Raw genomic sequence first — 15,165 nt, 5'->3', positions numbered from 1 at the left:
TTTTCCAGCAGCAGCGTCTGTCTTTGCCAGTCTCCTGCCTTTATAGGGTCCGCCTGTTCCTGCCCAGCTCAGCCTGCTTGTGACCAATTCCCTGCTCCCTGACTCTTCTGCCAGGTGCAGCCTATGGAGTTCATAGGCCTACCTGGCCACTTGAACCCCGTCCAGTCCTGTGTGGTTGGTGGACACCCCATCACGGTACCAAACACTCATCGTGCCATGCCCCATACAGATTGGTGAGGCTTCTGGTCTCTCTCCAGAGGGTGCTACGCTATAGGTCACTGAGAGTCTTCTTTGGCCTGGCCTAGCCAGTTGTGCTAGCCAAGCCTGTACACATGCAGCGTAGGACAGCATTCAGGAACAGGGGCACGCTTGTTAAGCCTTTCTCTGTGACGCTCGCTGTAGCTGTGGCTCTGACCTCAAATGCAGTTTCAGTTTCAGTGCGGGCTGACAATGAACAGTGCAAGCTGAACCCCGCACCAGTGCAGTGTTGTGGGGTTCAGAGCCTCAGTCGAATCTAGGGGACCAGTCACGGGTATTAAGGTATGCATGCTGCCTCTTCTGGTCCAGAGATACTGGTGGCAATTTCACGTTGAGGCCCTGCAGAGGGAACCATGCCTGCATGGGCCAGGATCTCTTGCTTACCCAGGCAAGAATGCACCCAACGGGAGACGAGAGTAGGGTGACCAGATGTCCCGATTTTATAGGGACAGTCCAAATTTTTGGGTCATTTTCTTATATAGGCTCCTATTACCACCACCACCACCCCCACACACACCCTCTGTTCCAATTTTTCACATTTGCTGTCTGGTCACCCTAGAGGAGTGCACTTAGCATGTGTATAAATAGCGCTGTATCTATCGATTTAATTCTCTTTCCTTATTTGAATATAATGTTTTCCGCAGGAAGGGTTGGATTTAGATGCTTCAGTCCCATTAAAAGCTGGAACACTCCGCTAAACGTTCAGTCCTAAACGTCACACTCTGTGTTCCGGTCACAGAGTCTTTCGTGTGGCTGGAATTGAATGTCTTATTATTTCCCCCCTGGCAGGTTTTGATATTAGATGAGCCAACTGCTGGCTTGGATATCAGTTCCAGATACCATGTATGGAGCCTATTGAAGGAGCATAAAGCTAACAGAGTAACCCTGTTCAGTACCCAGTTAACGGATGAGGCTGATATTATTGCTGGTGAGCACTGGATTTCTCATTACCCGAGAGATAATGATGATGATGATGATGATGATGACAGTAACACAGATGTCATTTTCCGGGCCAGACATTTTCCAGTGGAACATTGTTCTGTCAGCAAATGCCAACTGGTCGAAAGGAAACCACGTTGCGGAAGTGTGTCCACTTTGACAAAATTTCATTTAGGAAAAAAATATGGAATAGAGCATTCTGATGATGACCTTTTTGGAATGGAATATTTCAATTTTCCAGTTTGAAAGGAATTTTCATTTCAATATTTAAAATTTTTACATTATGTAATATAAAATGTAAAAAGTAAATATTGGAATGAAACATTTTGATTTTATCCAAATAAGATGTTTCAGTTTACATGATTTTTTTTTTCCAGAATTGCATTTCAGTTTTTCTTTTCATTCCATTTTGGAACAGAAAAAAGTTCAAAATCTAAGAATTTCCCATGAAATGGAAAAGCCAGTTCCTGCCCTGCTCTCAATGTCATAACTTGTTCTGTGCTGACTGTTGAGAAGTCCCTGCTGTCTTTAGTACATCTGCTTATTTATAAGACAGACCAGGTCACTGAGGTAATATCTTTTACTGGATCAATTTCTGTTGGTGGAAGTAACAAGCTTTCACGCTTCGCAGAGCTCTTCCTCAGGTCTTTCACAGGCCTGAAGGAAAGCTCTGTGAAGCTTGAAAATATGTCCCTTCCACCAACTGAAGTTGGTCCTTCCAGTAAAAGATATTACCTCACACACCTTGTCTATCTCATGTCCTGGGACCAACACAGCTTCAACAACATTGTAAGCACTTTTTTATAGACACTTATGTCTCCCCTCACTCATTTTTTCTGTCTAGTGAGAAAAATTCTCCCATTTTAGCTCTATGGTACAAATTATTTTGTTTCTGTTTCTTTAGACCGGAAAGCTTTCATCTCCCATGGGAGGCTAAAGTGTGTTGGCTCGTCTCTCTTTCTGAAGAGAAAATGGGGAATCGGTTATCACTTAAGGTGCAGTATACCGAGCGTGTGTTAAAGGGATCCATTTTGAGTACATTTTGGTTCTATATTTCTTGGGGGGGGCAGTGAAGGGAATAATAGTCTCAATATTGTCAAAATTAATGTACACAGCACTGATGTGTGTTAGTTTTGTCGTTTTGTATATTAAGGAGCAGGAGTGGAATCTAATTTCTCGGCTATATTTTTATCTGTCTGAGTACTGAACATCTGTTAATTTTAGTCCTCTGACTGGTACTAAAAGAAAAAGATATTTTCACACATGAGTAAAAAAAATAAATGTGCAAAACAGTTTAATCATTCATGTCTAAAATAGGCATTGATTAACAATAAAGTATATAGATAACCAGAGGACATAGGGTTGGTTGATATTGTCCTTTCCCCAGCTTTTTCTCCATTGTTTATTTAAATTATTACTAAAGGAAATTCTCAATAACTTGAATGGGAACTTTGCCTTGCGTAAGAGTTGCATCAGGGCCTCAGGATTTGGAATGGTGGTTCTGCAAACCCTCCCTCATGTGAAGAAGTGCTGCCCAGAGAAGTCAGCATGGGTCACAGAATGAAAGGGAGTTTTGAGACTTCCAAGAAGAAATGTTTTACTGTTGATAAATCTCTGTCATTTAGCATTATGGGACCTGGCAAAAACTTTTTTTTTTTACTCATTTTTTTTCCCTAGCATTTGACAAATTGTACAAAGTTATTGATGTAACTGATCAGTTCAGTTATGAGGACTCCATTTGGTTTCCTATCCAAATATTTCATCCCTTCATATAAGAGAATAAGATCCCATGCTGCTGAGGACTATGTGCCTGATCCCAAGAGGTGTTTTGCTCTCTCAACCACAACTTAATTCAGTGATTCCTTTCTGGGGCATATAATGCAAATTGGGAATAACTGTTTTACGTGATATCGTCTAACTACACCCAAAGAAAGCCCCTCTACAGCTGTGAACTCTGGCAAGCTATTCTCTGTGATAGACTTCCCATATCTGACGTTCCTGTGCTTTTCATGCGCCTTTTATTTCTCTCAGGAATCAAATCAAATTCTCAGCTGCAGGTGGAAGAATGGCAAACCCTGGAGCTGATCCTGTAATTAGATTTCACTCCTGCTCCTACATCACATCTAGTATGTCAGTAACCTCTGGACTTCTCTGTTTGCTTGAGAGAAACAGAACATTTGATAGTTTAAACAGCTAACATTCCAAATGCCGAATAGGTATGTGATTAGAAGTCTTGTTACACATATGCTAGTGGACAATTAGTTTCTGAACTTTCTTCAAAAGACTTAACTTTTTCCAACAACTTATTAAGTGCCTGGCTGTACATTTCTGGATTTGTTGGATTGTTCCAGGATGAACAGAAGAGGCACAGTTACAAATATTTCCTTTTTCTTTCCTTTCCAGCCTACACATCAATGACTCTTGTGATTCTGCAAAAATGACATCTCTGGTCCAGCAGCATATTCCCAATGCTAAGTTATCTAGGCAGAGTCATGAAGAACTGATTTACATGCTGCCCTTTGAAAATGTGGATAAGTTCCCTGGTAACTATCACTTTGTAATTTAGGAGTGACTGTTTAGGATGTCATTATAGCAGAGAAGTTTCAGAACGAGTCTAAAAGACTCCTGGAAGAAAATATCCATACGTAAAGCTGTTTGAACTTTTTTTTTCTGTTAATATTTTGCCTTCATTATTTTATGTCAATTGTCTCTTAAGCTGAGCAACCCCGTTTTACCACATCTTTTTAAGGAAAAAGATAATTAACAGAAAGGGCAGGAGGAGACGGGTGGTGGTGGTAATAAAGTACGGAAGATCTGGTTTTCTGACACCTCTGTCACCTTTGGCAAGACATAGTTACATGATATGTTCCTCCATTTCCACACCTGCAGAGTCAAGATATAACAACTCCCTCACAAGGGAGCTGTGAGGCTTAATACACAGATTCATAGATTCTAAGACAATCAGTGATTATCTAGTAGTCTGACTTCCTGTATAACACAGCAGGAAAACTTCCCTGAAATAATTCCTGTCTGGACTAGAGCATGTGTTTGTGAAGGACTTGGAGAGCCTATGATGAAAAGTAGTGTACAAGTTGAAACTATAATTATTGTATTTTATTTTATTTTTTGAGTGCACACCTTCCCAGCGAGCATCTGTATCAGGTTGGTTGGATATCCACTCTCCATAAAACAGCCTGGAGAACTGTTTTCTATCACTTAACTGTTTAAATACCTAAATGCAGTCATGATGGAGGCCTAGGTGAATCCATATTTGACCCAAAGTATTTAGCAGCCCCTCTGTTCTTAAAGCTTAAAAATATGCAACTATAAGAATGCAACTGTTAGATATTTTTGTGTTCTAGAACTGTTCTGTGATCTAGACACTCATGTGTGCCAGGAGATTCTGAGTTACGGCATTTCCATGACAACCCTGGCTGATGTGTTCCTGACACTGGAAGAAGAAGCAGCAATTGATCAAGCAGGTAAAAAAGTCCAATACTGTCCAAAGTGAAGAGGATAACCCAGTCTTTACAAAGGCAAAATTCTCATTGAAGTGAATGGGAGTTTTGTCTAATAAGAGCAGTGGGATTTGTTCCAGTATCACGGATCAGATAAATCCAAATAAGTAACCTTATGGTATTTTCTGTTCCACTGAAAGCAACCCGAAGGCATCTTTCCTGATTTTTGAAACAGTTCTTTTCATATTTTTATAATAACTGCCTGGAATCCTGAATCTCATTCTGGTCATCGCCAATTAGATGACGGATCTCAAATTAAACAGAGCACTCCCAAACCTGCCAAAAAAAATTAAGCTCACTAGTGCCAGACACAGATGCTGATGTGACTCATCAGCGCTGCAACTTAGTAATGGTTTGGTATGTCCTGTCGGACTAAAAGCTTGAAACTTCAGCCTCTGAGCTGAGTAGCCATTTCCAAACCCAGTATCCAAATATTCATTTAGGGTCCTACTCTGATTTGAGAACTCAGATCAGGAGCATAATTTGCTATAGAGGGCAGTAGCACCTCTCCCAAACCTTGGTTTGCCCTCCCTCCCTGAATTTTCATATGCTGATATGCTCAACTTTTTCCCCCGCCCACAACTTTTCAGGATAGAATATAATTGCATATAATGTTCTACATGTGAACACAACTATGCCCCCTCCCTCCCCCCCCGCCCCAAGAGTTTTTCTAGAATTACTCCCCAGACTTCGATCCAGGATCGGGTGCCTTCACTTAAATGCTTACATTTGAAAACAGAGTTTTTGCACAGGGAAGTGCATCCCCTGCACAGGTGCTGTTGCTACCATAGGGAAGGGGCTTTTGGTTCCAAAGTGATTCTAAGACTTGACTCCAGTTCCTCAAGGTATGTCTACACTGCAATAAAACACCAGCAGCTAGTCTGTCAGCTGACTCCGGCTTGCAGGGCTCAGGTTGCGGGGCTGTAGAATTGCAGTGTAGCCATTCGGGCTTGGATTGGAACCTAGGCTTAGAGACCAATCCTGTGACGGTGGAGGGTTCCAGAGACCAGGCTTCAGTGAACATCTATCCTGCAATGTTACAGCCCCAAGCCAGCTGCTTGTGTTATTGCAGTGTAGACATACTCTCGGAGTTTTCCATGGTTGGGGATGTATTAGGATTCCTTTACAAGGTAAAACAAAGCTAGCTCCTTGTCGGAAGCTCCTGAGACAGAAATGGAATTTAAATATGGTAAAAATTTGAAATATGAATCTATTGGCCTTGGAGGAAATACAGATTATAAATCTTGGTGTCCCACTGATTCTGAGCTGCATTACATACAATTGATGTAACTACTTAATATTTTCACTTTTTATTTTTTGCAATTTGCAGTGAAAATGACACATCTGATCCTGCATCTTGCTGCTGACGCTGCCTGTGAGATGCTGAGCATCCTCAGCTTCCGTTGGCATCAATGGGAGCTGATGCACTTAGCACCCACAGAACTGGCCTAGTCAAACCAGACATTTCCCCATATGCCTAAACTTCATTAAATGCTGCATTTTGCTAGGTAGATTTAACAGAGGAAATGTCTGTCTAACCCAGGGGTTGTCAAACTGGGGGTCGTGAGGTTATTACATGGGGGGGTTGCGAGGTGTCAGCCTCCACCCTAAACCCCGCTTTGCCTTCAGCATTTATAATGGTGTTAAATATATAAACAACTGTTTTTAATTTACAAGGGGGGTCGTACTCAGAGGTTTGCTATGTGAAAGGGGTCACCAGTACAAAAGTCTGAGAACTACAGGGTCAATAGCACTTTATTGTCCTCAGACTCAAAACTGAGCCATAATTTAACCAAAATGTCTGTTGATGTCACATAACCGAAATGCAAATGAGGCCTGCCCCCCCCCTGTCATTTCCCCTTGCTCACTAGCAGATACTCTGTCCCCCGTGGAGCCTCTGTCCATCTGGAGTTCTCAAGCAGCTCTGGGTCACTCATCTCCCATTGCATCAACATGTGTCAGTAGTGAGCTTTTTAGGTCTTCCAGCCACTGGACTTGCACATATATTGTTCCACGGTTAATCAATGGTGACTGAATTTGTAATATGTGGCAATGAGATGCAAATTAAGTCAATTTGTTTGATAAATCATTCCCCTCCTACCCCGTTTATTTGTAATCTGGGATTGATTCCATGTTGCTCTTCAGTGAAGCTAAAAAGAAAGAATTTCGGTGTTCCAAACACCCCATGACAAGGGGTAGGCTTTAACTGGCCGATTTCTTTGCTCCTAGATTATGGTGTTTTCAGTGAGGAGCAAGCAGAAGAGGAAAGAGACGCCTTCTCTGCTGATGAAATGGAACAAGGTCTCCTGTCACTCTCAGACATAGGAAAGGCGACTGTAAGTGGCACAGCCCTCTGGAGACAGCAAGTCTGTGCCCTGGCAAGAATTCGCTTCTTAAAGCTAAAGCATGAGAGTCAAACGATTAGGTCCATGTAAGTGCCAGAGTGTATCTGATCCTAGATATGAAAAGCAAAAGCAAACTCAGACTGAACCTGCCAAAAAAAAAAAAAACCTGAACAAATTTCTCGCTGGTATTTATTTTGTCTGTCAGCACTCAAAACAACTTGCAGATTATACAGCGAATTCACCATAAATAACAAGCAGCTGAAACAACTTTTCAGCTCATGGTACCTTCACGAAGTGACACCCCTGGCTGGAATATTGTTTCTATCTGCCTGTTATTTTCTGTGGCTTTGCTATTCCACAGGAGACTTTCTTACAGCTTTGCGAATGAAATGTAATTTGGGGACTTGTTTCTTGGATTCCCTTGTGTTCAGGTAATTGTAGTAAGGTCACTGTATCAAAATGTACCAGCCGTCTGGGTCCCAAGGAAGCAAGAGGGTTACTTACTGAGTGAGAAAGCTCTAGCTCTCTCTGTACCAGGAATGTGAGCATTAATCAGCACAGTCAGGAAACAGCTTGGGCCTGTTAGCTGTCCGGAAGCAACTAAACAGAGTTATGAGCCAACAGAAAGGGGGTACTTTGAATATGTGAGAGAATCAGAATCATGTAAATCCTGCAAACTTCACTGTAATCTCACTTTGGCTGGAGAAGCTTTGCTTAAAGATTTGTGTTTAGGGGGGTGTGTGTTTTTCATACCACCCTCCAGGAAGAAGAGTTTAGAAACTTTTTTCAACCTATTAAAAAGCTTTTCAGTTTCCCCTTAAGGGAGAGAGGGTTCAAAACACAAAGGCTTTCTTGTTGTTTTAGTAGGGCAGCTAAACCAGTCTTCCAAGAAGTTTCAGAGACCATGTGTATCTCACCTGGAGAAGGAAGTCATCCCAGATCCTGTACTCTTCTGCATCTTGCTTTACTTTGCTGAGGAACCATGCCTAAGAGATAGGGACCTCAGGTGCAGGAAGGGAAGTGATCTTTGGGAAGGTAATAAAGGGAAGTGAAAGCTCTTCCTGAGCCTTTGCTCTGGGTCCCAAGACTATGTCTCCCTGATGCTGGGCAGACGGGAGCTCTGCTTCCCTCCCAGACACCAACTGACCAAATGCAGAGTGGCCCTATTGGACTCACACATGTTTTAAAATCACTACAGTAGATTCACCAGTCTAGGCAGAGGAGAGACTGTGCATGTGGTTTGGCCCATTTGACTTAGACATCATTTTAATTAGAAATGGGCCAAACCAAAATCATAAATCACCAAACCCCACATATGTGTCTGGATCTGAACTTTGAGGCCTGAGCACGTCTTTGATAATATAATTCTTTATTAAGGCTGAAGCTGGTTTGTCCTTTGAAAGGACAATTGCAGTTCTTGAGACTGTATTGTTAGAGCTGGTTGAAAATTTTCCTGCTGAACATTTTTCCATTGGAAAATGCCATTTCATCAGAATTGAAATTTTCCATGGGCACGTGTCAAATTGGATGAAATTTTGTTTTGCGGGGCCAAAAAACCCCACCAAAATAAAGCATTTCAAAATGCTCCGCTTTGACATTTTTGGAACGGAACATTTTTACTTTTCTCTTTCAGAATGCCCTTTTGTTTTGAAAGTGGACTTTCTATTATATTATGAATAATAAGGAAATCAAAAGGAAACATTTACTCCAAAACAACTTTTTGAAAACGTTTTGTGGGAAATTTCAAAATTGAACATTTTGCTCCCATTTGGAATGAAAACAAAATTTGAAATGACTGAATTTCCTGTGAAACAGACATTCTGGTTTCCCCCACTTATTCTCATTATTGTTTGAGGGAAAGAAGCAACACCGATGGGATAACATAAGTAGATACCAGGTTCTTAAATGACAGAGCTAATATAGAGAGAAATGAGTCTGATACCAGGTCTGTGAAGGGTGGTGGCCCCAGCAGGGTGAAGGGGTCCTGGCTGCCAGGCGCCAAAGTGGCAGCTAGAAGTCGCTCTACCTGGTGCTGTGTTTTTCTATAATCTGCCTAGGCAGCCCCATGGCCCAGTAAGAGTGGGGGGTAGCCATATCAGAAGAATTTCTTGTCACCCACCGTAGACATTTTCAAAGCTCTGCTCTTTCCCCAGGGCTTTGTCGCTTGCCTCTGGACACAGTCCCAAATTCTTACCTGTATGCCATCCTCAGCCTATTCCCCCCCCTCTCCCTCCTGCCATCCTTGCCCATGGCACCTCTCCCCATCTTCTGCTCTGGTTTTGCTCGCTGTCCCTGCAAGCATGGTTTATGTATGGTATGCTCATCAGAGCACTTGGTTGCCTGAAGCTTCTCCCTGCCAGGCATACCTCTGGGTTGAAGAAAGGATAGGCAGAGACCGGGCACTGTCTTAAAGGTTTGTGATCCTTCCACATCCCTGAGTTGCATGGCTAGACTTTTAGCTCTAAGAAGCCTGCAGGTTTGTGAAAATCAGTTGGTATGATGCCAAAAACATGGTGATAAGAGAGTATAAGCATCTTATTTTGATTTTCTAGCCAACTTGGCACCATGGATTAATAAATGGATGTATATTTTAACTCATCGCCTACTCTTCCATTTTAGATTACTGGTGTGTGGTCTTCTTATACTGCCTTGCCTGATCTCCAAGATACTAATTGATAAAGGAACTGTTGCCCGTACGATGAAGGTTTCACCTCAGATGTATTTTCTCCAACCTGGACAGCAGCACTACCGAACCCGTCACACCAGCTTATTGGTCCTCAATGATACAGGTGAGAAAAATGGAATTAAGAATGTCAATGTTGGAATCTACAACAGAGTACATTGTAAATGTCCTGTTGATTTTTTTTCTTTTGAAGAAACAGACAAAACCAGTACAGAGTTGCAAAGTATATTCCAGCTCTAAATCCCAGAGCATCTTAATAGTGGTTTCCTGAATAATTCATACAAGATCATTTTATTAATTAGTTTAGACCAGAACAACATTGATTGTTTGCACACCGCTTTGAAAATGTAAAGTGTTATAATCAGAGTCACTTGTAATCCACTATTAAATGGCTGTTGCATTTGCCATGATATCCATACCTTGCTGCATGAATCATCTCCAGATTTTTTTTTAATGATGTTTCTAATCCTCATGGTTCTAAAGTAAACCTTGGAAACCTGAATCAAGTGTAAGCTGTGGAGAGCAGACTGAATTTAATACCAAAAGAAACAAGATGGGCAACAACTCTGCTGATTAATGGTTCAATTAATGTTTCAGAATATTTCATTTAATAATATTCTGAGATTTCAAGTTTTCATTGTGATTTGAGACAAAAAGCAATTTCAAAATCTCGGAATTTCCGTCCTGTAGGAAATGAGATTTTTTTTACCAGCTTTATTTCTCACCATGCGAACTTCCTGATTACTTTGTGCAGCAAAGTAGTTTTTGCTAAGAAATACCTTCCTATTAAAAGGTCAGACCAAGCCTCCCTTTCAGAAATCCATCACTTGAAAAACATTAGACGTTTTGGAAGCCTAGTGATATGGAAGAATTTCAAAGAGCTTCTCTCCAGACTTTTAGCTTAGATTCATTCATAGATTCTAGGGCTGGAAGGGACCTCGAGAGGTCATCGAGTCCAGTCCCCTGCCCTCATGGCAGGACCAAATACTGTCTAGACCATCCCTGATAGACATTTATCTAACCTACCCTTAAATATCTCCAGAGATGAAGATTCCACGACCTCCCTAGGCAATTTATTCCAGTAGACCTTATTAAAGTGACATTAGAATTTTATTAGGAATGGTCCTAAGCTACATAATTCAGATATGGACACAGAATTTCTCACAGACTAGGGTGTTTGGATGGGATCTTCATTTTGATTTTGTCATTCTTGTGCTTTTACTATAAAAGAACCATATAAGTTCTGCTTTCTCTAATTTGTTAGGTTCAGACATTGAGGACTTCATCCATGCTGTGAAAAGTCAGAATATAATGTTGGAAGTAGCTAATGGGAAAAACATCTCAGATGGTCAAGAATACAATGGGGCTATTAAAGTATCACTTGTAGACAAGGTAACTGAAACTAAGTATATGTGACATTCTGTAAAACTTTACAACTCAAAAACCGCTGATGGAAAATGTTATGGTTCTTTATTATTATTAGAGGTGGATTCAAGCAGCAAACTTTGGATCTAGCCTTTCCTATAGTTGGGAGACTTGTTTTTGCTTTGGCTCATTATACAGAAATGTGTCTACAATGAAATCCAGATCTAGAGCTTACATCCAAACTTTGGCAACATCCAGGTCAAGGGGTTGGTTTATGCTCATCTCTAATTTATATGGTACCATGAATGTACATGATATTTTCTACAGTAGTACAAAGGAAAAGGTCTCTGCCTCAAAAAATAGATTAAGAGGATTTTGTTAGAAGAGCAATTTGAAGAATAATACATTTTAAAAATCCTTTTTGGGTTTTAAGCTAGCAAATGTAGCTGGTATCCTGAAAGTTTCATGGAGCAAGGTCAGCATACAACAATACTAGAGATATGAGGTTTTTAACTGTAAAATCTGGGCCAAATTCTATGCTCACTTACACTGATGGAATAAACTGAGGGGAAAATTTAACCCTCTGCTTTTTTTCAATCCAATTTCCTCAGCTAGCTAAAGTCTAGTTTTTAGCATGAAGACTGACTAATCTTTCATTTCTTCAGCATTTCAGATTTTCAATGATGTGCCATGCCAAGAGAATCAATTGTTTTCCAGTGCTTATGAACATCATTAGCAATGCATTACTAAGAAACTTAAATTCCACTAGGCATATTCAAGTCACGACTAGGACGCTCCCTATGGTATGTATTTGACATTCTGCCCAAGATTTTCAAAAGTGATTTGTTATTTTGAAACCTCAATTTTTGGATGCCCAACTTGAGAAACCTTAAAGAAGCCTGATTTTCAGAGAGCACTCACCCTCTGAAAATTAAGCTTCTTTAAAGGGTCTCAAGGTGAGCACCCAAAAATGGAGGCACCCAGAGCCACCAGTCATGTCTGAAAATCTTGCCACTACGTGTCCCCATGTTCTCTGTTTTATATAATTTGAGGTCCCTTTCACCTGTTCTCTTTGCCAAATTAAATGACACTAGCTCTTTCATTCTCTAGTCACGCGTACAATCAGTCCCTTCCAGACATTCTTGTCATCATCTTGCCTTTTTGCTGAATTTTCAGTCTGTGCTATTATATATCCCTTGAGCTGAGGGGACCCAAACTGTACACCTCATTCCTTACAAATTCAAACCTGTGTTTTACAGGTGGTGGTACCGTTATGTTTTCATAGAAATTAGAGCTAGAAAAGAACTGCTAAGTTATGTTATCCAGACAGTGTGGGACAAGTCTTTAAGTCAAGCCATTCCCATCTCTACCACAGCCAGTGCCAAATTGTTTCCACCTGTACATTTTCTAATGATTTGTCAAGTCTGGAGAGATGAATGGCCATTCCATCTCTATGTATGTTAGCCTCTGTGCTTGGGAAATTTCTGCTGGAGGGTGTGTGGATTCTAAGGTGGGGGGGAGGGTAATTATTTCCCAAGAGATGAGTTCTTCCAGTCCCCTAATCATTTTTATTCTTCTCTGCATTTGTTTCAATTTGTCTTCATCCCCCTGTCTTGTGGCTTCCAGAACTGAATGCAATATTGCAGGGTCAGTCTGAAGAGAAGTGGCATTGGTTGTCACCTCTGTGGGTGCCTTACAGAAAGGGGGGCTTTGAGGTTGCATAGACATGATGCCTCTGCAGATGCAATTTCAAGCCAGATGTTTGTAAAGCCACTAGGATGCTTTTGTTTCTTCTGCTGTATGTTGACATTATTTAAAATCTGTTCTATTATTATTATTATTTATAGGCATTACATAAGCACGTACGGCCATTATATGAAAACATATTGCCATTTTTGCTTACTGTTTTTTAGATGTCATCTGAGCGCGAAATGAGATTACTTTGGTATTCCATTATTTTAATGTCTGTTTTAGCTTCTGGTTTTGCACCTCACTTTGCAATGAGCAGCATAGGTGATTACAAGGTAAGAGTGGATACTTTGGGTAGGCTGTGTTTCTTGTTTTTAACAGTAGATCATTGCTTTTTCACATCTTGTAAAGATCTGGGGAGAAATCCAACCATGTCAATGTTGTTTCCCAACTGGAAGAACTGTGTGTGCGCGTGTGCGCGTTCGCTATTCCTCTGACTTCTCCCATTGGTTCTAATCCTACAAATACTTATACACATACTTCATGTGAGTGTGTGAGTTGTAAGATTGATTTCAGTAAGACTACATACGCAGTCAAAGCTAAGGAAGTGTTTGCAGCATCGGGGCCATAATTTGGATTATCTAAACTCATATCCCCTCCCGTAACAGAATTCTAAACAAGTATTTTTATTTTTTAATATCTATTTTTCCAAAATGTATTTCCCATTCCATCTCATTCAGTGTAACTATTTGACAATTGAGTGACTTCCTTCTCTTTCCTTTCCCAGATAAAAGCTCACTCCCAGCTGTGGACTTCAGGCATGCTCCCTTCAGCATATTGGTGTGGCCAGGCTCTGGTGGACATTCCTCTCTGCTGGGTTCTTCTCTTCACAATGACTGGGATTATGTTTTTAATTAGTTATGAACATAGTCTGACTCCTGAAATATTAGCCTTACCTTTGGTAAATTTCCTGTTAATAAACTATGTGGAAAATTCATCTTCAACAATAAAATAACTGGGGAAAATTGAGGTCTGACTTTTTAAAAATGTTATCCAAATACTCTAGGCTCTTGCATATCCTTCACCATCCTGGTATCGGAGCACCTGTTTTCTATTCTGAACTTTGGGAGGCTTGAAATCTTCATTAATGGACATAGCAAGTGCTGACCTTAGAGAAAGGTTTAACAGTCTTAGAATTTTCCTCCAGGGCAGATTGGCAGAGGCCCTGGAGGTTTTTCGCCTTCCTCTGCAGCACGGGGCATGGGTCACTTGCTGGAGGATTCTCTGCAGCCTGAGGTCTTCAAACCACAATTTGAGGACTTCAGTAACTCAGACATAGGTTAGGGGTTTGTTATTTAAGTGGATGGGTGAGATTCTGTGGCCTGCATTGTGCAGGAGGTCAGACTAGATGATCATAATGGTCCCTTCTGACCTTAAAGTCTACGAGTAGAAATCCGTGCCACCTCATTTTGTCAGTTGTCAAATTGACTGTCTTTTTCTGGAGAATCTCAAGGGTGTTGTACAGGAGCACACTGCTGTATCAGGAAAGATGGAGGGAGAAATGTGCCCATCATCTGGATATATATGCCTGATTTTTCACTGCACATTACCATAAGTTTGTCACTTTTTTTCAGGACAAAATTCAACATACATGTTCAGAAGGGATAAATAGCTGTCCAGTCTTAGCATGTTATTGGGTTTTCAGTTTGCAAGGAAGCTGTGTTCACTAAGGTACCATCCTTTTCCAGCTCCAATTCCACTTTAGTTAGGGTTAGATAGCACAAATGTTCCATCAAAAATGTCTGTGATACCATTTTTATTCTCTAAATTTGTGTTACTTATTGTGTGTGTTGGCATGATGCTCATTCTGATTCTCTCCATTCAGGTTGTGTCTATATTTGGCTATGCAGCATCCATTGTCGTCCTCACTTACGTGATCTCTTTTGCTTTTCGCAAAAGGAAAAGCTACAGTGACCTTTGGTCTTTTATCTTTATATTTGTAAGTACATGAATGGTTCGGGGGGTGGGGGGGCGTGTCATAGTGTCACTGAAGATCGGATTTTATCATAGTGACAATTACAGGTGGATCAAACAGAAAAAAATCAGAGGACATAATTCCGGGATGAAATCCCCACTTATGTTCAGCTTGCTATAAGGATAGGTGCCAATTTCAAAATTTGGACCTGGATCTGGCTTTGGATTTCAGATTCAGAGGTTAAGAGGAGCTCCTGCTTCCCACTTGTCTAGCATCTGAGCAGGACATTCCATAACTGCTAAGACACCTGCAGCTGGAGCATGCTCACTGGGGCAATGCTCTCAAGCTGATATCTTCAGAGAAGCAAAATTACATATAGATAATTTTCTCTTA

General features: G+C 40.9%; 1 protein-coding gene across 1 annotated transcript in view; it reads left to right on the top strand.

The window, feature by feature from the left end:
• The window catches only part of LOC123347019, a 126,424-nt gene that overhangs the window by 95,128 nt on the left and 16,131 nt on the right, over positions 1-15,165 (top strand). The window contains exons 54-64 of the mRNA XM_044984445.1: positions 1,048-1,186; positions 2,102-2,192; positions 3,601-3,740; positions 4,560-4,679; positions 6,945-7,146; positions 9,680-9,849; positions 11,008-11,135; positions 11,774-11,911; positions 13,022-13,132; positions 13,585-13,758; positions 14,683-14,796. Coding sequence (XP_044840380.1) covers positions 1,048-1,186; positions 2,102-2,192; positions 3,601-3,740; positions 4,560-4,679; positions 6,945-7,146; positions 9,680-9,849; positions 11,008-11,135; positions 11,774-11,911; positions 13,022-13,132; positions 13,585-13,758; positions 14,683-14,796 — 1,527 coding nt within the window. The remainder of the gene's footprint in view (positions 1-1,047; positions 1,187-2,101; positions 2,193-3,600; positions 3,741-4,559; positions 4,680-6,944; positions 7,147-9,679; positions 9,850-11,007; positions 11,136-11,773; positions 11,912-13,021; positions 13,133-13,584; positions 13,759-14,682; positions 14,797-15,165) is intronic.

The sequence above is a fragment of the Mauremys mutica genome, chromosome 12, assembly GCF_020497125.1.
Source record: "Mauremys mutica isolate MM-2020 ecotype Southern chromosome 12, ASM2049712v1, whole genome shotgun sequence".
Lineage (NCBI taxonomy): Eukaryota > Metazoa > Chordata > Testudines > Geoemydidae > Mauremys > Mauremys mutica.
The sequence above is the reverse complement of the archived record's forward strand: the minus strand, read 5'-3'. Positions and strand labels throughout refer to the sequence as shown.